The following is a 19470-nucleotide window of genomic DNA, read 5'->3' on the forward strand; positions in this document are numbered from 1 at the left end:
TGAGCCTCCCTGGCTCTGTGCATTGCTTTTCCCAAGCCACCCTCAGCTCAAACTAGCAGTCATTTTATTGCATTTTCCCTTTTTTTCTCTAATATCCTCTCTTTCTCTTCAAATCCCTTTCAAACTTTCCCCTGCTAACCATATCTGGTCCCGGTCTCTCTCTGCCTCTGCAGGTGGTGAGTATATTTCTGCACTCCTCGTCTCGTCTGCTGATGATGATATGTACTTGCAGCTTTCTTTTTAACACCATAAACTGAACGTTTCCACTAAGAAGAGCCATAAAACATATTTATTATCTGTTATCTGCACATTTCCTAGAAAAGAAACCGGGTTGTCTTTACTGTTGTGTTGCCTAAATGGAGTAAAATATTTATCTAGGTTAACATGTTGACTTGGACAGAAGATGGCAGAATAAAACAAACACCTCCCTAATTTTTGTTTTTTTGTAATGACGCCTCATGATTAGCTTTTTACGCTCTGAAAGGTGTGGTCAGCTGATGGTACATGAGCTCTGACACAGCTTATCGCCGCCAACACTGAAGTCCAGCAGCGCAACGTCGTCACCCAGTGGTTGGTTTTAACACTGCATCCAGGGTTACTCCAGATAAAACCTGTATGTCGCTCCGAAGATGAGGAATAAAGCTCCAAAAAACCAAAAAAGATGTCACTCTTGTTAGCTTTACTTATGTCAAACATTTGCTGTTGCTTCTTTTCAGAAGACAAGTTTATTTATACAGCACCTTTCATGTAGAAGACAATTCAAAGTATTTATATGACACATTAAAAGCATTGCAGAATTAAAGCAGAAAGGAAAATACAAATAACAAAATCATAATAAAATCATGAATTCTATTAAAATAATAAAAAGCAGAAATAATTAAAAGTTACTCAGCAGGTGTCATGCAGGCGCATGAAAAAAGAAATATTTTTAACCTGGATTTAAAAGTTTCTACATTTGGTGGAAGTTTCATCTCCCCTGGTCTCTGGCCTGGTCTTTGGTCTGGACTCTGGTCTGGACTCTGGTCTGGACTCTGGTCTGGACTCTGGTCTGGTCTCTGGCCTGGTCTCTGGTCTGGTCTCTGGTCTGGTCTCTGGTCTCTGGTCTGGACTCTGGTCTGGTCTTTGGTCTGGACTCTGGTCTGGTCTCTGGTCTGGTCTTTAGTCTGGACTCTGGTCTGGTCTTTGGTCTGGACTCTGGTCTGGTCTCTGGTCTGGACTCTGGTCTGGTCTCTGGTCTGGTCTCTGGTCTGGACTCTGGTCTGGACTCTGGTCTGGTCTTTGGTCTGGACTCTGGTCTGGTCTCTGGTCTGAACTCTGGTCTGGACTCTGGTCTGGTCTTTGGTCTGGACTCTGGCCTGGACACTGGCCTGGTCTTTGGTCTGGACTCTGGTCTGGTCTCTGGTCTGGACTCTGGTCTGGTCTCTGGTCTGGACTCTGGTCTGGTCTTTGGTCTGGACTCTGGTCTGGTCTCTGGTCTGAACTCTGGTCTGGACTCTGGTCTGGTCTTTGGTCTGGACTCTGGCCTGGACACTGGCCTGGTCTTTGGTCTGGACACTGGCCTGGTCTTTGGTCTGGACTCTGGTCTGGTCTCTGGTCTGGACTCTGGTCTGGTCTCTGGTCTGGACTCTGGTCTGGTCTTTGGTCTGGACTCTGGTCTGGTCTCTGGTCTGAACTCTGGTCTGGACTCTGGTCTGGTCTTTGGTCTGGACTCTGGCCTGGACACTGGCCTGGTCTTTGGTCTGGACTCTGGTCTGGTCTCTGGTCTGGTCTTTGGTCTGGACTCTGGTCTGGTCTCTGGTCTGGTCTCTGGTCTGGTCTCTGGTCTGGTCTTTGGTCTGGACTCTGGCCTGGACACTGGCCTGGTCTTTGGCCTGGACTCTGGTCTGGTCTCTGGTCTGGACTCTGGTCTGGTCTTTAGTCTGGTCTTTGGTCTGGACTCTGGTCTGGACTCTGGTCTGGTCTTTGGTCTGGTCTTTGGTCTGGACTCTGGTCTGGACTCTGGTCTGGTCTTTGGTCTGGACTCTGGCCTGGACACTGGCCTGGTCTTTGGTCTGGACTCTGGTCTGGACTCTGGTCTGGTCTTTGGTCTGGACTCTGGCCTGGACACTGGCCTGGTCTTTGGTCTGGACTCTGGTCTGGTCTCTGGTCTGGTCTTTGGTCTGGACTCTGGTCTGGTCTCTGGTCTGGACTCTGGTCTGGTCTCTGGTCTGAACTCTGGTCTGGTCTCTGGTCTGGACTCTGGTCTGGTCTCTGGTCTGAACTCTGGTCTGGACTCTGGTCTGGTCTCTGGTCTGAACTCTGGTCTGGTCTCTGGTCTGGTCTCTGGTCTGAACTCTGGTCTGGACTCTGGTCTGGACTCTGGTCTGGTCTCTGGTCTGGACTCTGGTCTGGACTCTGGTCTGGTCTCTGGTCTGAACTCTGGTCTGAACTCTGGTCTGGACTCTGGTCTGGTCTCTGGTCTGAACTCTGGTCTGAACTCTGGTCTGGACTCTGGTCTGGTCTCTGGTCTGAACTCTGGTCTGAACTCTGGTCTGGACTCTGGTCTGGTCTTTGGTCTGGACTCTGGCCTGGACACTGGCCTGGTCTTTGGTCTGGACTCTGGTCTGGACTCTGGTCTGGTCTTTGGTCTGGACTCTGGCCTGGACACTGGCCTGGTCTTTGGTCTGGACTCTGGTCTGGTCTCTGGTCTGGTCTTTGGTCTGGACTCTGGTCTGGTCTCTGGTCTGGACTCTGGTCTGGTCTCTGGTCTGAACTCTGGTCTGGTCTCTGGTCTGGTCTCTGGTCTGGACTCTGGTCTGGTCTCTGGTCTGAACTCTGGTCTGGACTCTGGTCTGGTCTCTGGTCTGAACTCTGGTCTGGTCTCTGGTCTGGTCTCTGGTCTGAACTCTGGTCTGGACTCTGGTCTGGACTCTGGTCTGGTCTCTGGTCTGGACTCTGGTCTGGACTCTGGTCTGGTCTCTGGTCTGAACTCTGGTCTGAACTCTGGTCTGGACTCTGGTCTGGTCTCTGGTCTGAACTCTGGTCTGAACTCTGGTCTGGACTCTGGTCTGGTCTCTGGTCTGAACTCTGGTCTGAACTCTGGTCTGAACTCTGGTCTGGTCTCTGGTCTGAACTCTGGTCTGAACTCTGGTCTGGACTCTGGTCTGGACTCTGGTCTGGTCTCTGGTCTGGACTCTGGTCTGGACTCTGGTCTGGTCTCTGGTCTGAACTCTGGTCTGAACTCTGGTCTGGACTCTGGTCTGGACTCTGGTCTGGTCTCTGGTCTGAACTCTGGTCTGAACTCTGGTCTGGACTCTGGTCTGGTCTCTGGTCTGAACTCTGGTCTGAACTCTGGTCTGGTCTCTGGTCTGGTCTCTGGTCTGAACTCTGGTCTGGACTCTGGTCTGGACTCTGGTCTGGTCTCTGGTCTGAACTCTGGTCTGGACTCTGGTCTGGTCTCTGGTCTGAACTCTGGTCTGAACTCTGGTCTGAACTCTGGTCTGGTCTCTGGTCTGGACTCTGGTCCGGACTCACAGATGTATACTGGTCCAGAACCATTCTGGGATTCTGTAAACAACCAGCAGGGTTCTGAAATCTATCCTATGACTGACTGGAAACCAGTATAAACTGGAAACCAGTATAAACTGGAAACCAGTGTAAACTGGAAACCGGTATAAACTGGAAACCAGTATAAACTGGAAACCAGTGTAAACTGGGAACCAGTGTAAACTGGAAACCGGTATAAACTGGAAACCAGTATAAACTGGAAACCGGTATAAACTGGAAACCAGTATAAACTGGAAACCAGTGTAAACTGGGAACCAGTGTAAACTGGAAACCGGTATAAACTGGAAACCAGTATAAACTGGAAACCAGTGTAAACTGGAAACCGGTATAAACTGGAAACCAGTATAAACTGGAAACCAGTGTAAACTGGGAACCAGTGTAAACTGGAAACCAGTATAAACTGGGAACCAGTGTAAACTGGAAACCAGTGTAAACTGGGAACCAGTGTAAACTGGAAACTAGTGTAAACTGGAAACCGGTATAAACTGGAAACCAGTGTAAACTGGGAACCAGTGTAAACTGGAAACCAGTATAAACTGGAAACCAGTATAAACTGGGAACCAGTGTAAACTGGAAACCAGTATAAACTGGAAACCAGTGTCAAGATGTTAGAACTGGTGTGATGTGTTCAGACCTCTTAGTCCCAGTTAAAGCTCCAGCAGCATCTGGATGAGCTGCAGATGTTTAATGCTCTTTTCAGGAAGTCCTGTTAAAAGACCGTTCCAGTGAACATTCATCTGCGTCTGGTTTTCTTGTAGAGATGTTTGAGTCTGATCAGAGTCTCCTCCAGCACATGTTCCCAGTGAGGTTCAGGTCTGAACTGGTCATAAATTAATGCATTCTGGGATTGTGTTGACATGGTCAGCTGACCTCGTTCCCCTCCAGCTGAACCGAGACCTGACCAACTGCTGCAAACTGAAGCATTTTAGTCTGTTTAGCCTCGCTGATGAGTGATCATCAGCTTTATTAGTTAGCTTAATTATATATTAAATTATTAATTAATTATTATTTAATATATTAAATATTATATTATATATTTTTAAATATAATATTAACAATATTATTAATTATATATAATACATTTAATATATTAAATATATTATATTATATTATTATTATTTTATTATTATATTGTATTATGTTATTATTTTATTATTATAATATTATATTATATTAAATGATAATATCTAATAATTAATATAATTATTACTTAATTATTATTTTAAATATTACCTTAATTAGCGATCTAATGGCTACACAGCTGTTTAACCCCAGGTTCTTCAGCTCCTTCACTCTCATGTGGAAATATTCTTCACTATTAAACATAGTCCTGAGCTCTGCTGTTATTTTTTGATGAAATGTTTTTAGCAAATGGCCAGGATGTTTTGTTTTTTTTTTTTGTTTTTTTTTACCAGATTTCTTCCCTTAAAGCTGATGGTACTTCACCATCCTTCCTGTTTGGACCATTTTTAACCTCGTTCTAGTCGATTCAGCATCTTCTTGGATGTTTTTTCTTCTTGATGCCAAAAATGTGACCTTCTGCAACAGATGAAAATCCTCTACAACCACAAGATGCGTCTTCTGACGTGTTTGTTTATAAAAAAATAAAAGAAGTGACTCATATTGGGGTTAAAAGCGCGTTGCAGTTTAAACATCATCATCAGTGCAGTAATTATCCAATGCAAGGTTCTTCCCTACTAGTTAAATCTTCTGGTTGCTTCTTTTACAACTACAACTGATTTATGCGTTTGTTTGTCCGTCACTCAGAACATCGGGAAGAAGATGTCCTGTCAGCAGTTTATCAGTAACCTCGACGGCCTCGACAGTGGCAAAGACTTCCCTAAAGACTTATTAAAGGTACTGTAAAGTACATCTGCAGTTTTTTCCTCCTGCAGCCACATGATGAAACCTCTCGGACCAATAGCATCTGTTCCTTTTTCCTCATCCACGCAGGTTTTGTACAACTCAATCAAGAATGAAAAGCTGGAGTGGGCGGTGTGAGTACTTATTTCATACTAAGGGAAAAGTATTCGGAGTATGCACGTCGTACAGAAGTAAGTACACTTGAATGCATGCAGCTCAGTTTTATCTGAATGGGTGTTTGTGCGTGTGCAGCGAGGAGGAGGAACTCAGGAAGAGTCTGTCAGAATTAGTGGAGGAGCAATGTGAGGGCGGGAGTAAGCGTGTTGCCAGGGTAACGGACGGCAGTAACCCCTTCATCGCCATACCCATTCTCCTGAATGCCGTCACCTACAAGCACGGAGTGTTGACACGTAAAAGTCATGCTGACATGGACGGCAAACGCAGTGAGTGCATGTGCACAATCTCATACACACACATACACACACAGAGCTGTAGATGGAAGTAAACTATTTATTTACTCAGTTTTTTTCCATAATGAGTCTGTTTGATCTGCTTGCCTTGAAGCACCGAGAGGTCGCCGTGGATGGAAGAAGTTCTACGCGGTTCTGAAGGGGATGATCCTGTACCTCCAGAAGGTACCACATGTCGTCCTCTGCTTCGTTGCCATAGAAACACATCCACCACTGCAGTGACAGCAGCGGTGGATGCTGCAAACTGCTGTGCTCTGTGTGTGTGTGTGTGTGTGTGTGTGAAGTGAGATAGAAAGGCATTAAGAGAGAAGATGAAACAAGGCTGTTCTCCTGTGTGTTTGCTTCCCCCTGCTGGAGGGATGGCTGAACTGACCGCATGTAAACCACATGTAGTGAGTGCATGTAAACCCACATGTAAAGCTCATGTAGATCCGCATGTAAACCTGCATGTAAACCGTATGTAAACTCTTATGTAAGTGGTATGTAAACCCACATGTAAATCGTATGTAAACCCGCATGTAAGTGGTATGTAAACCCACATGTAAACCACATGTAAATCGTGTGTAAACCAGCATGTAAACCTCATGTAGATCCGCATGTAAACCGTATGTAAGCCTGCATGTAAACCCACATGTAGACCTCATGAAAACAGTATGTAAACCCACATGTAGACCTCATGAAAACGGTATGCAAACCCACATGTAGACCGCATGTAAACCATTTGTAAACCGCATGTAAACTGTATGTAAACCCACATGTAAACTGCGTGTAAACCCACATGTAAACCCTAATGTGAACTGTATGTAAACCCACATGTAAACTGCGTGTAAACCGCATGTAAACTGTATGTAAACCCACATGTAAAGCCTTATGTAAACGGTATGTAAACCCACATGTACACCGTATTTAAAGACGCATGTAAACCCGCATGTAAACCGTATGTAAACCCGCATGTAAACCCGCATGTAAACCCGCATGTAAACCGTATGTAAACCCGCACGTAAACCGCATGTAAACCGTATGTAAACCCGCATGTAAACCGTTTGTAAACCACATGTAGACCACATGTAAAAACGTGTAAACCGCATGTAAACCGCATGTAAGCCCGTATGTAAACCCGCATGTAAACCATATGTAAACTGTTTGTCAACCGCATGTAAACCATATGTAAACCATATGTAAACCGTCTGTAAACCCGCATGTAAACTGTATGTAAACCGTATGTAAACCCACTTGTAAACCCGCATGTAAACCATATTTAAACACGCATGTAAACCGTATGTAAGCACGCATGTAAACCATATGTAAACTGTTTGTAAACCGCATGTAAACCATTTGTAAACCACATGTAAACCGTTTGTAAACCACATGTAGACCACATGTAAAAACGTGTAAACCGCATGTAAACCGCATGTAAGCCCGTATGTAAACCGTATGTAAACCCGCATGTAAACTGTTTGTAAACCGTATGTAAACCCGCATGTAAACCATATGTAAACCGTCTGTAAACCTGCATGTAAACCCGCATGTAAACTGTATGTAAACCGTATGTAAACCCACTTGTAAACCCGCATGTAAACCATATTTAAACACGCATGTAAACCGTATGTAAGCCCGTTTGCAGTTTGATGCAAAGTAGGTGGGACCAGTAAAATATATGATAATGTATAAATAATGAAAAGTCTAAATGTTTTAGTGTTCATAAGTACCAGTACAAGCCAGCACTAAAACCTGCAGTATAAGTTGGGGATTCCTGCTTTAAATATTGTCTTAAATGTCATTTTCTTGTTTACTAAATTCCTCCCAAGACCTAATTCGAACCCTCGGGCAGTGAAGAGAGACAAACGAGCTTTTAAACCTCTTATAACTGTTTTGTTAGAAATATTGAACTATAAGTCAGAGCTGCTGTGTTGAAAAATGAATTCACAAATAACCTGCAGTTTCTGCTTGTTTGCTGTTTGTAACTCACACAGGACGAGTACAAGCCGGACGCTGACATCTCAGAGGTGGACCTGAAGAACGCCGTGCGGATCCATCATGCTTTAGCCACTCGCGCCACCGACTACAGCAAACGGGCCAACGTGCTGAAGCTAAAAACCTCCGACTGGAGGGTCTTCCTGCTGCACGCGCCGTAAGTCCAAAATACAGCACGAGTTCTGAAAACTGATCTTTGGGACTACTTTAAAGGTGGAGTATGTAAGATTTTCAATATATTTAAAATAAATTAACTAAAAATTAACTACAATCATAATTACATAGTTATTTTAAACATGTAGGTTCCAGTCTGTCCATATTTGTGTGTTATTAAATTACAAGTTTAATTAATGACAAAGACCCTTCTTAAATGTTTGCCTACCAGTAAAAAAAAGTGTTTTTTGTCATTTGTCATTAATTAAACTTGTAATTTAATAACGCATCAAGTATGGATGGACTGGAACCCTACATGTTTAGAAAAACTATGTAATTATGATTGTAGTTATTTTATTAGTTAATTTATTTTGAAAATATTAAAAACAGTTGTTGAAGTACCTTTCAGTAAGTATCAGTGCTGCTAAATACATTTTAAAAAAGTTTCAGGTTACCACAAATGGCAGATAAGTTTTTTTTCTGTTTATTCATTCGTGAGCAGAAATGTTGTGGCCTGGATGCAGATTTAATCTGCCTGACTTGACCATGAATCTGCTGTTTAAATATTTATCACCATAAAGCCAAACGTATGATGTGTGATACACAATCTGATACTTATCTTCTGACCCCAATAAATACCAGGAAGGAAAAGATTATATTGTAATAATCTATACTAAAATAACACATGGCAATAAATGGTAAATAAAATGAAGTTTTTTTTGTTACATTTTGTGAAATCAAATTAAACTTTATTTCTGTAGCACTTTTCGTGCTTAAAAACAATACAGAGTGCTTTACATTATAAAACAATTAAAAAAAATATATAAAAAATATATAAAAATAGATCAAACTCACATACACCCATAGTCCCCTTTCACCCACGCACAACCACTCTCACCCATGCCCTATTAGCCCTATGACAGTTAAAAGAAGATGAATGGCCAGGTACATAAGTACCAGATGTGCACCAGATACAGGCTAAGACGTCATATTCCAGAAACTGGACTTTTCTCACCAGTTTTTAATGGGTTTGGTTTTAAATGGTGAAAATGAAACATATTACAAGTCTTTATTCCTTCCTGGTCGATGTGTAAATGGTAAAAACTCGCTGGTTTGAAGAGAAACTTTCCTCATCCAACCAGGAGCGAAGAGGAGATGATGTCCTGGATCTTCCGGATAAACCTGGTGGCGGCGCTGTTTTCCGCTCCGGCTTTTCCTGCCGCCATTGGCTCCATGAAGAAATTCTGCAGACCCATCCTACCGTCCTCATCCACGAGACTCAACCAGGTACGAACGTTCATGCATGTGAATTTACACATGCACATGTATCATCATTAGATCATGACAAAGAACTGCAACGATCACTTTGTGTCTGCTTGCTTCTCATTGGTTGCTTTGTGTGTGTTCTGACTTGTGTTTGCGTGTGTTCTGGCTTGTGTTTGCGTGTGTTCTGGCTTGTGTTTGTGTGTGTTCTGACTTGTGTTTGCGTGTGTTCTGGCTTGTGTTTGCATGTGTTCTGACTTGTGTTTGCCTGTGTTCTGACTTGTGTTTGCATGTGTTCTGACTTGTGTTTGCGTGTGTTCTGACTTGTGTTTGCGTGTGTTCTGGCTTGTGTTTGCGTGTGTTCTGACTTGTGTTTGCGTGTGTTCTGACTTGTGTTTGCGTGTGTTCTGACTTGTGTTTGCCTGTGTTCTGACTTGTGTTTGCGTGTGTTCTGGCTTGTGTTTGCGTGTGTTCTGGCTTGTGTTTGCATGTGTTCTGGCTTGTGTTTGCCTGTGTTCTGACTTGTGTTTGCGTGTGTTCTGGCTTGTGTTTGCCTGTGTTCTGACTTGTGTTTGCATGTGTTCTGACTTGTGTTTGCGTGTGTTCTGGCTTGTGTTTGCGTGTGTTCTGGCTTGTGTTTGCGTGTGTTCTGGCTTGTGTTTGCATGTGTTCTGACTTGTGTTTGCCTGTGTTCTGACTTGTGTTTGCATGTGTTCTGACTTGTGTTTGCCTGTGTTCTGACTTGTGTTTGCGTGTGTTCTGGCTTGTGTTTGCCTGTGTTCTGACTTGTGTTTGCCTGTGTTCTGACTTGTGTTTGCGTGTGTTCTGGCTTGTGTTTGCCTGTGTTCTGACTTGTGTTTGCATGTGTTCTGGCTTGTGTTTGCGTGTGTTCTGGCTTGTGTTTGCGTGTGTTCTGACTTGTGTTTGCGTGTGTTCTGACTTGTGTTTGCGTGTGTTCTGACTTGTGTTTGCGTGTGTTCTGACTTGTGTTTGCGTGTGTTCTGGCTTGTGTTTGCGTGTGTTCTGGCTTGTGTTTGCGTGTGTTCTGACTTGTGTTTGCGTGTGTTCTGGCTTGTGTTTGCGTGTGTTCTGACTTGTGTTTGCGTGTGTTCTGACTTGTGTTTGCGTGTGTTCTGACTTGTGTTTGCGTGTGTTCTGACTTGTGTTTGCGTGTGTTCTGACATGTGTTTGCGTGTGTTCTGGCTTGTGTTTGCGTGTGTTCTGGCTTGTGTTTGCGTGTGTTCTGGCTTGTGTTTGCGTGTGTTCTGGCTTGTGTTTGCGTGTGTTCTGGCTTGTGTTTGCGTGTGTTCTGACTTGTGTTTGCGTGTGTTCTGACATGTGTTTGCGTGTGTTCTGGCTTGTGTTTGCGTGTGTTCTGACTTGTGTTTGCGTGTGTTCTGACTTGTGTTTGCGTGTGTTCTGACTTGTGTTTGCGTGTGTTCTGACTTGTGTTTGCGTGTATTCTGGCTTGTGTTTGCATGTGTTCTGACTTGTGTTTGCCTGTGTTCTGACTTGTGTTTGCGTGTGTTCTGGCTTGTGTTTGCCTGTGTTCTGACTTGTGTTTGCGTGTGTTCTGACTTGTGTTTGCGTGTGTTCTGGCTTGTGTTTGCGTGTGTTCTGACTTGTGTTTGCGTGTGTTCTGACTTGTGTTTGCGTGTGTTCTGACTTGTGTTTGCGTGTGTTCTGACTTGTGTATGCGTGTGTTCTGACTTGTGTTTGCGTGTGTTCTGGCTTGTGTTTGCGTGTGTTCTGGCTTGTGTTTGCGTGTGTTCTGACTTGTGTTTGCGTGTGTTCTGGCTTGTGTTTGCGTGTGTTCTGGCTTGTGTTTGCGTGTGTTCTGGCTTGTGTTTGCATGTGTTCTGACTTGTGTTTGCCTGTGTTCTGACTTGTGTTTGCATGTGTTCTGACTTGTGTTTGCCTGTGTTCTGACTTGTGTTTGCGTGTGTTCTGGCTTGTGTTTGCCTGTGTTCTGACTTGTGTTTGCATGTGTTCTGACTTGTGTTTGCGTGTGTTCTGGCTTGTGTTTGCGTGTGTTCTGACTTGTGTTTGCGTGTGTTCTGGCTTGTGTTTGCATGTGTTCTGGCTTGTGTTTGCATGTGTTCTGACTTGTGTTTGCCTGTGTTCTGACTTGTGTTTGCGTGTGTTCTGGCTTGTGTTTGCCTGTGTTCTGACTTGTGTTTGCATGTGTTCTGACTTGTGTTTGCGTGTGTTCTGGCTTGTGTTTGCGTGTGTTCTGACTTGTGTTTGCGTGTGTTCTGACTTGTGTTTGCGTGTGTTCTGACTTGTGTTTGCGTGTGTTCTGACTTGTGTTTGCGTGTGTTCTGGCTTGTGTTTGCGTGTGTTCTGGCTTGTGTTTGCGTGTGTTCTGACTTGTGTTTGCGTGTGTTCTGGCTTGTGTTTGCGTGTGTTCTGACTTGTGTTTGCGTGTGTTCTGACTTGTGTTTGCGTGTGTTCTGACTTGTGTTTGCGTGTGTTCTGACTTGTGTTTGCGTGTGTTCTGACATGTGTTTGCGTGTGTTCTGGCTTGTGTTTGCGTGTGTTCTGGCTTGTGTTTGCGTGTGTTCTGGCTTGTGTTTGCGTGTGTTCTGGCTTGTGTTTGCGTGTGTTCTGGCTTGTGTTTGCGTGTGTTCTGACTTGTGTTTGCGTGTGTTCTGACATGTGTTTGCGTGTGTTCTGGCTTGTGTTTGCGTGTGTTCTGACTTGTGTTTGCGTGTGTTCTGACTTGTGTTTGCGTGTGTTCTGACTTGTGTTTGCGTGTGTTCTGACTTGTGTTTGCGTGTATTCTGGCTTGTGTTTGCATGTGTTCTGACTTGTGTTTGCCTGTGTTCTGACTTGTGTTTGCGTGTGTTCTGGCTTGTGTTTGCCTGTGTTCTGACTTGTGTTTGCATGTGTTCTGACTTGTGTTTGCGTGTGTTCTGGCTTGTGTTTGCGTGTGTTCTGACTTGTGTTTGCGTGTGTTCTGACTTGTGTTTGCGTGTGTTCTGACTTGTGTTTGCGTGTGTTCTGACTTGTGTATGCGTGTGTTCTGACTTGTGTTTGCGTGTGTTCTGGCTTGTGTTTGCGTGTGTTCTGGCTTGTGTTTGCGTGTGTTCTGACTTGTGTTTGCGTGTGTTCTGGCTTGTGTTTGCGTGTGTTCTGACTTGTGTTTGCGTGTGTTCTGACTTGTGTTTGCGTGTGTTCTGACTTGTGTTTGCGTGTGTTCTGGCTTGTGTTTGCGTGTGTTCTGACTTGTGTTTGCGTGTGTTCTGACTTGTGTTTGCGTGTGTTCTGACATGTGTTTGCGTGTGTTCTGGCTTGTGTTTGCGTGTGTTCTGACTTGTGTTTGCGTGTGTTCTGGCTTGTGTTTGCGTGTGTTCTGGCTTGTGTTTGCGTGTGTTCTGACTTGTGTTTGCGTGTGTTCTGACTTGTGTTTGCGTGTGTTCTGACTTGTGTTTGCGTGTGTTCTGGCTTGTGTTTGCGTGTGTTCTGGTTTGTGTTTGCGTGTGTTCTGGCTTGTGTTTGCGTGTGTTCTGGCTTGTGTTTGCGTGTGTTCTGACTTGTGTTTGCATGTGTTCTGACTTGTGTTTGCGTGTGTTCTGACTTGTGTTTGCGTGTGTTCTGGCTTGTGTTTGCGTGTGTTCTGGCTTGTGTTTGCGTGTGTTCTGACTTGTGTTTGCGTGTGTTCTGACTTGTGTTTGCGTGTGTTCTGGCTTGTGTTTGCGTGTGTTCTGGCTTGTGTTTGCGTGTGTTCTGGCTTGTGTTTGCGTGTGTTCTGACTTGTGTTTGCGTATGTTCTGACGTGTTTGCGTATGTTCTGACGTGTTTGCGTGTGTTCTGACTTGTCTTTGCGTGTGTTCTGGCTTGTGTTTGAGTGTGTTCTGACTTGTGTTTGCGTGTGTTCTGACATGTGTTTGCGTGTGTTCTGGCATGTGTTTGCGTGTGTTCTGGCTTGTGTTTGCGTGTGTTCTGGCTTGTGTTTGCGTATGTTCTGACGTGTTTGCGTGTGTTCTGACTTGTCTTTGCGTGTGTTCTGGCTTGTGTTTGAGTGTGTTCTGACTTGTGTTTGCGTATGTTCTGACGTGTTTGCGTGTGTTCTGACTTGTGTTTGCGTGTGTTCTGGCTTGTGTTTGCGTGTGTTCTGGCTTGTGTTTGCGTGTGTTCTGACTTGTGTTTGCGTGTGTTCTGGCTTGTGTTTGCGTGTGTTCTGACTTGTGTTTGCGTGTGTTCTGACTTGTGTTTGCGTGTGTTCTGACTTGTGTTTGCGTGTGTTCTGACTTGTCTTTGCGTGTGTTCTGACTTGTGTTTGCGTGTGTTCTGACATGTGTTTGCGTGTGTTCTGACTTGTCTTTGCGTGTGTTCTGGCTTGTCTTTGCGTGTGTTCTGACTTGTGTTTGCGTGTGTTCTGGCTTGTGTTTGCGTGTGTTCTGACATGTGTTTGCGTGTGTTCTGACGTGTTTGCGTGTGTTCTGACTTGTCTTTGCGTGTGTTCTGGCTTGTGTTTGCGTGTGTTCTGACTTGTCTTTGCGTGTATTCTGACTTGTGTTTGCGTGTGTTCTGGCTTGTGTTTGCGTGTGTTCTGGCTTGTGTTTGCGTGTGTTCTGGCTTGTGTTTGCGTGTGTTCTGACTTGTCTTTGCGTGTATTCTGACTTGTGTTTGCGTGTGTTCTGGCTTGTGTTTGCGTGTGTTCTGACTTGTGTTTGCGTGTGTTCTGACTTGTGTTTGCGTGTGTTCTGGCTTGTGTTTGTGTGTGTTCTGACGTGTTGGCGTGTGTTCTGACTTGTCTTTGCGTGTGTTCTGGCTTGTGTTTGCGTGTGTTCTGGCTTGTGTTTGCGTGTGTTCTGACTTGTGTTTGCGTGTGTTCTGACTTGTGTTTGCGTGTGTTCTGACTTGTGTTTGCGTGTGTTCTGACATGTGTTTGCGTGTGTTCTGACATGTGTTTGCGCGTGTTCTGGCTTGTGTTTGCGTGTGTTCTGACATGTGTTTGCGTGTGTTCTGACTTGTGTTTGCGTGTGTTCTGGCTTGTGTTTGCGTGTGTTCTGACGTGTTTGCGTGTGTTCTGGCTTGTGTTTGCGTGTGTTCTGACGTGTTTGCGTGTGTTCTGGCTTGTGTTTGCGTGTGTTCTGACATGTGTTTGCGTGTGTTCTGACTTGTGTTTGCGTGTGTTCTGGCTTGTGTTTGCGTGTGTTCTGGCTTGTGTTTGCGTGTGTTCTGGCTTGTGTTTGCGTGTGTTCTGACATGTGTTTGCGTGTGTTCTGACTTGTGTTTGCGTGTGTTCTGACATGTGTTTGCGTGTGTTCTGGCTTGTGTTTGCGTGTGTTCTGGCTTGTGTTTGCGTGTGTTCTGGCTTGTGTTTGCGTGTGTTCTGACTTGTGTTTGCGTGTGTTCTGGCTTGTGTTTGCGTGTGTTCTGACTTGTGTTTGCGTATGTTCTGACGTGTTTGCGTGTGTTCTGACTTGTGTTTGCGTGTGTTCTGACTTGTGTTTGCGTGTGTTCTGACATGTGTTTGCGTGTGTTCTGACTTGTGTTTGCGTGTGTTCTGGCTTGTGTTTGCGTGTGTTCTGACATGTGTTTGCGTGTGTTCTGGCTTGTGTTTGTGTGTGTTCTGACTTGTGTTTGTGTGTGTTCTGACTTGTGTTTGTGTGTGTTCTGACGTGTTTGCGTGTGTTCTCGCTTGTGTTTGCGTGTGTTCTGACTTGTGTTTGTGTGTGTTCTGACGTGTTTGCGTGTGTTCTGGCTTGTGTTTGCGTGTGTTCTGACTTGTGTTTGCGTGTGTTCTGACGTGTTTGCGTGTGTTCTGGCTTGTGTTTGCGTGTGTTCTGGCTTGTGTTTGCGTGTGTTCTGACTTGTGTTTGCGTGTGTTCTGGCTTGTGTTTGCGTGTGTTCTGACTTGTGTTTGCGTGTGTTCTGACTTGTGTTTGCGTGTGTTCTGACTTGTGTTTGCGTGTGTTCTGGCTTGTGTTTGCGTGTGTTCTGACTTGTGTTTGCGTGTGTTCTGACTTGTGTTTGCGTGTGTTCTGGCTTGTGTTTGCGTGTGTTCTGACATGTGTTTGCGTGTGTTCTGGCTTGTGTTTGCGTGTGTTCTGACATGTGTTTGCGTGTGTTCTGGCTTGTGTTTGCGTGTGTTCTGACTTGTGTTTGCGTGTGTTCTGGCTTGTGTTTGCGTGTGTTCTGACTTGTGTTTGCGTGTGTTCTGGCTTGTGTTTGCGTGTGTTCTGACTTGTGTTTGCGTGTGTTCTGACATGTGTTTGCGTGTGTTCTGGCTTGTGTTTGCGTGTGTTCTGACATGTGTTTGCGTGTGTTCTGACTTGTGTTTGCGTGTGTTCTGACATGTGTTTGCGTGTGTTCTGGCTTGTGTTTGCGTGTGTTCTGACATGTGTTTGCGTGTGTTCTGACTTGTGTTTGCGTGTGTTCTGACATGTGTTTGCGTGTGTTCTGGCTTGTGTTTGCGTGTGTTCTGACTTGTGTTTGCGTGTGTTCTGGCTTGTGTTTGCGTGTGTTCTGACATGTGTTTGCGTGTGTTCTGACTTGTGTTTGCGTGTGTTCTGACATGTGTTTGCGTGTGTTCTGGCTTGTGTTTGCGTGTGTTCTGGCTTGTGTTTGCGTGTGTTCTGGCTTGTGTTTGCGTGTGTTCTGGCTTGTGTTTGCGTGTGTTCTGGCTTGTGTTTGCGTGTGTTCTGGCTTGTGTTTGCGTGTGTTCTGACGTGTTTGCGTGTGTTCTGACGTGTTTGCGTGTGTTCTGACTTGTGTTTGCGTGTTATTGTTGCAGGAGGAGCAGCTGCTGAGTCATGAGAGCAAGCTGAAGCAGATGAGCCTGGAACTGGAAGAACACCGGAAGAACCAGCCCTCGGTCGACCCAAAAAGCCGCGAGTGGGAGGAGTATCGGCTTAAAGAGCACTACCTCACATACGAGGTGCAAGATTTGTGCCTATTTTATTTTATTCTATACCTTAATTTTTACATTTTAATACAGTTTCATTTTTCATTATTCCATTTTAATAGATTTTTTCTTTTAATGGTAAAGCAAATAATGGTAACGTGATAATTGGATTCATAAAACCAGTTTCTTCTGTATTAACTATACAAGATCATCTTCAGTCTGTATTCTGATTACTTAGTTGTCTTTGCTTTCAACCAGCTTCATTTTGACTCATTTGCACATCAGAACGAAGGTCTTTACACACAAATTCACGGCACGAAATAGATTTTTGTTCCAGGCTGTAAATATGTTTATTTCTACTATGAAGTTGGTCTTTTTAACATGGGAGTCTCTGTTTTGGAGCCCCTAGTGGATGAAGGGGGAACTGCAGGTTTTGTAACTTTGGCTTCACATCTAACCGCTGCAGGTTGCCGCTTGTTTCCACGTTAGGTGATGATGAAAATATTCTGATGGTGCAAAGAAAAGAAAAAAACAGGCACAGGGTTCAACTTGTCCTAGGAAGGAGAGGAGAACTTGTTTAGTCCAGAAGGTGAAGTTGTTCCAAACCTGCTTCATGATATGGACATCAGGACGTCCAAGTGACATTTTAAAGACCTGCTTCAGCAGCTCGCTGCTTGCTGGAAGAAACAGAGACAAATAAGACAATAAGGCTACGTTCACACTACAGGCTGAAGTGACTTCGATCCGGTGTTTGAGCCCCTATGCGACCTGTAACCGACCTTTTCTTCACAGTCTGAACGACACAGATCTGATATTTTCTAATGCGACCCAGACCACTCGGATATGTGGTCCTAAATCCGATACATGTCTGATCTTTTGCCATGCGACTTCAGTCTGAACGGTCAGGTCGCATTAATCCGACACACGACAAACCTCATTATTCTGCGTTTGTTGTTTATGAACTCTTCATCGGTAAATGCGCTTACATCCCTCTCCCACCAATCCTGACTGCGACTCCGAACCCAAACGTTTCTCTCTACAGTTGTTGCTGCCACAGCTCCACAAAGACCAAAACTTTTACTTTCCTCTTCCATAAACGTCTCCTTAAAACAAACCCATTCACAACGTTGCGGCTTCGGTTGGACAAAACATTTAAAACGTTTAGCAAATGCTCTGCTGTCGTCCATATTTACTTCTGCAAACACGCTCACTGCACGTCGCCGTGTCTTCTACTCATGCAGGACGCTTCTGGTGCGCATGATGTTCATACAGGAGATCACATACGAGTCTTTCAAAAAATTTGGATTTCACAAAAACATCTGATATGAGCAGCAAGCCCTGCAGTGTGAACGTAGCCTAAGACACTCGGTCACAGTGAGACAAAGTTTAAATGAAGTAAAGTGATGCTTGTATCTCTCGTCTCGACCGGCTCTGGTGACGCTGTCAGCACGCCTTCTCTGATTGGTCGATTATGCATCTGTTGATGTGAATATTAGGAAAATAAAAACTAGTAAAATTGCTGGACGGAAATTGATGTGAACGTTCCCGTTGACAAGACATGGATTCCATTAAAAAAAAAAAGTTGCAGTGTGAAATATTGGGACAGAACGCTCTGAGTCGGTGTGTAAAGGCCTTCAGACACAGAGGAACTAAGATGAAGTAAATTCAGCTTAATGAAAGCTTCCAGCTGCAGACTGGATGTTTTCAGCAGGTGTAAACGAAGCCATTACAACCAAAATGAGACCTTTAGCATTCTTCTTCAGAATGTTGCTCATTTGGATGTTTTCTGTCTGAACTTGTCTCCTCCCTTCCTGTCTCCGAGCAGAAGACTCGGTATGAGACATACATCAGCCTCCTGCAGACTAAAATCCACGCAGAGACGGACGACCTGGAGAAGATCGAGGCTAGCGCCATGGCTAGCCTGATCATGGACCGCGAGTGCCACCTTCGAAAGACACAGTCCTCCCCGTCCATCAGTCAGGCCCACGCTGGTCTGAATGGGAGAGACACAATCCCGGGACAGAGGAGCTGAGGAAGGAGGAGGCTCACACAGAACATGTTCCCCAACTGAACCGGCATCGTCCTAAAACTCCTTCCTGGATCTGTATGTAGTATTTAGTGTTTCGGTCCGTCCCTCCTTCCCAGACCGACGTCGTTTCTGTCTTTGAGCAATAGACGAAGGCGGTGAGGAGGATGATGCGCTCGATACCAAACAAGACATTCTGCTAAACCTCTGTCAACGTTTCTTATTGCACATTTAAAACGATCCGAGCTGCCATCAGCGCTGGCTGCAGCAGCATCAGTGTTACGTCGAGCCAAGCAGTTTGTGTTGTGTGTTTTTAGCTGCGAGCAGCACGTATCGGTGTCAGGCCAGACAGAAAACACACACTGGTTTGCCTTTGTCCTCTCTGTCCTGTCCAGTCAGGGAGCGAGTGAGACGGTGAACATGGTACTACTGTAGCATTTTGGCCTTTGTTTTTCATGCATACATGCTGAGCCGCTCACACACACACACACACACACACACACACACACACACACACGCACACACACGCACGCATGTGTGTTCTGTATGGACCTACAGTCATAGTGTTTGAAGACAAAACATATCTTTCCTGCAAAGAACTCAGCAGGAAAAAGTCTTAAGTTTATCATATTTATTTATTTATTTACCCTTCAGATTTCTTTTTCCACCTAGACAAGCTTTTTTCCCCCCCTTCAGTCGTCTTAGAAGCCAAACATTTCCATGCATGGAGTCCAGAGCATGTCAGGAAGCTTAGTGTTCCCGGACCTGCTCCACGGAGGAGATGTTTAGTGCCTTACTAAAGGGCACCTCAGCACAGACAGATGAAGCTCTGCTCCTGCAGCTGCAGCCTTCCCAGATAGGTCTGTTAGATCCGTCTCCAGGGAGGAGAAGAAGAGCGCGGTGGCTTGTCTGAGCTGACCGGACCCGTGTGTGTGTGTGAGGCAAATGTGTGTGTGTGTGTGTTGTTCCTGTTGATGTTGAAGCTGGAGGCAACTGGAAGAAGTAAAGAAAAACAGGGTCTTGTTATTGTTTGAGGAATTGATGGAGCAGGTTTGGTGAGGAGCCACGCGACGACCTTCTGCTGGAAAAAAACTGCCAGAACAATCAGACCTGGATCTCCTGAAAGCCTCTTCAGCAGCTTAAACACGCAGCCGTATCTCTGAGCGTAACTCTGTCCGGACTGAGCTCCTCACACATGGACCTGTTTAACTTCATTACCTGCTGCAGCATTAAACACTTCCAGCGATTACTGGTCGTCTTTTAGATCAGCGGAGGAGCAGCAGGACTGCTCCCGCTCTGAAGTCCGGACACCTGTGTGC

The 19470-nt window shown here is 45.0% G+C and overlaps 1 protein-coding gene across 1 annotated transcript in view; it reads left to right on the forward strand.

Moving 5' to 3' along the window:
• Positions 1-19470, forward strand: part of psd2 (pleckstrin and Sec7 domain containing 2) — a 54878-nt gene that overhangs the window by 34761 nt on the left and 647 nt on the right. Inside the window, exons 7-14 of the mRNA XM_079249739.1 lie at positions 5314-5403; positions 5500-5543; positions 5662-5852; positions 5974-6044; positions 7853-8010; positions 9149-9293; positions 16015-16158; positions 17951-19470. The exon at positions 17951-19470 is cut by the window's right edge and continues 647 nt beyond it. Coding sequence (XP_079105865.1) covers positions 5314-5403; positions 5500-5543; positions 5662-5852; positions 5974-6044; positions 7853-8010; positions 9149-9293; positions 16015-16158; positions 17951-18157 — 1050 coding nt within the window. The 3' untranslated portion in view covers positions 18158-19470. The remainder of the gene's footprint in view (positions 1-5313; positions 5404-5499; positions 5544-5661; positions 5853-5973; positions 6045-7852; positions 8011-9148; positions 9294-16014; positions 16159-17950) is intronic.

This window comes from Telmatherina bonti, assembly GCF_933228915.1.
Source record: "Telmatherina bonti genome assembly, chromosome: 12".
Taxonomy (NCBI): domain Eukaryota; kingdom Metazoa; phylum Chordata; class Actinopteri; order Atheriniformes; family Telmatherinidae; genus Telmatherina; species Telmatherina bonti.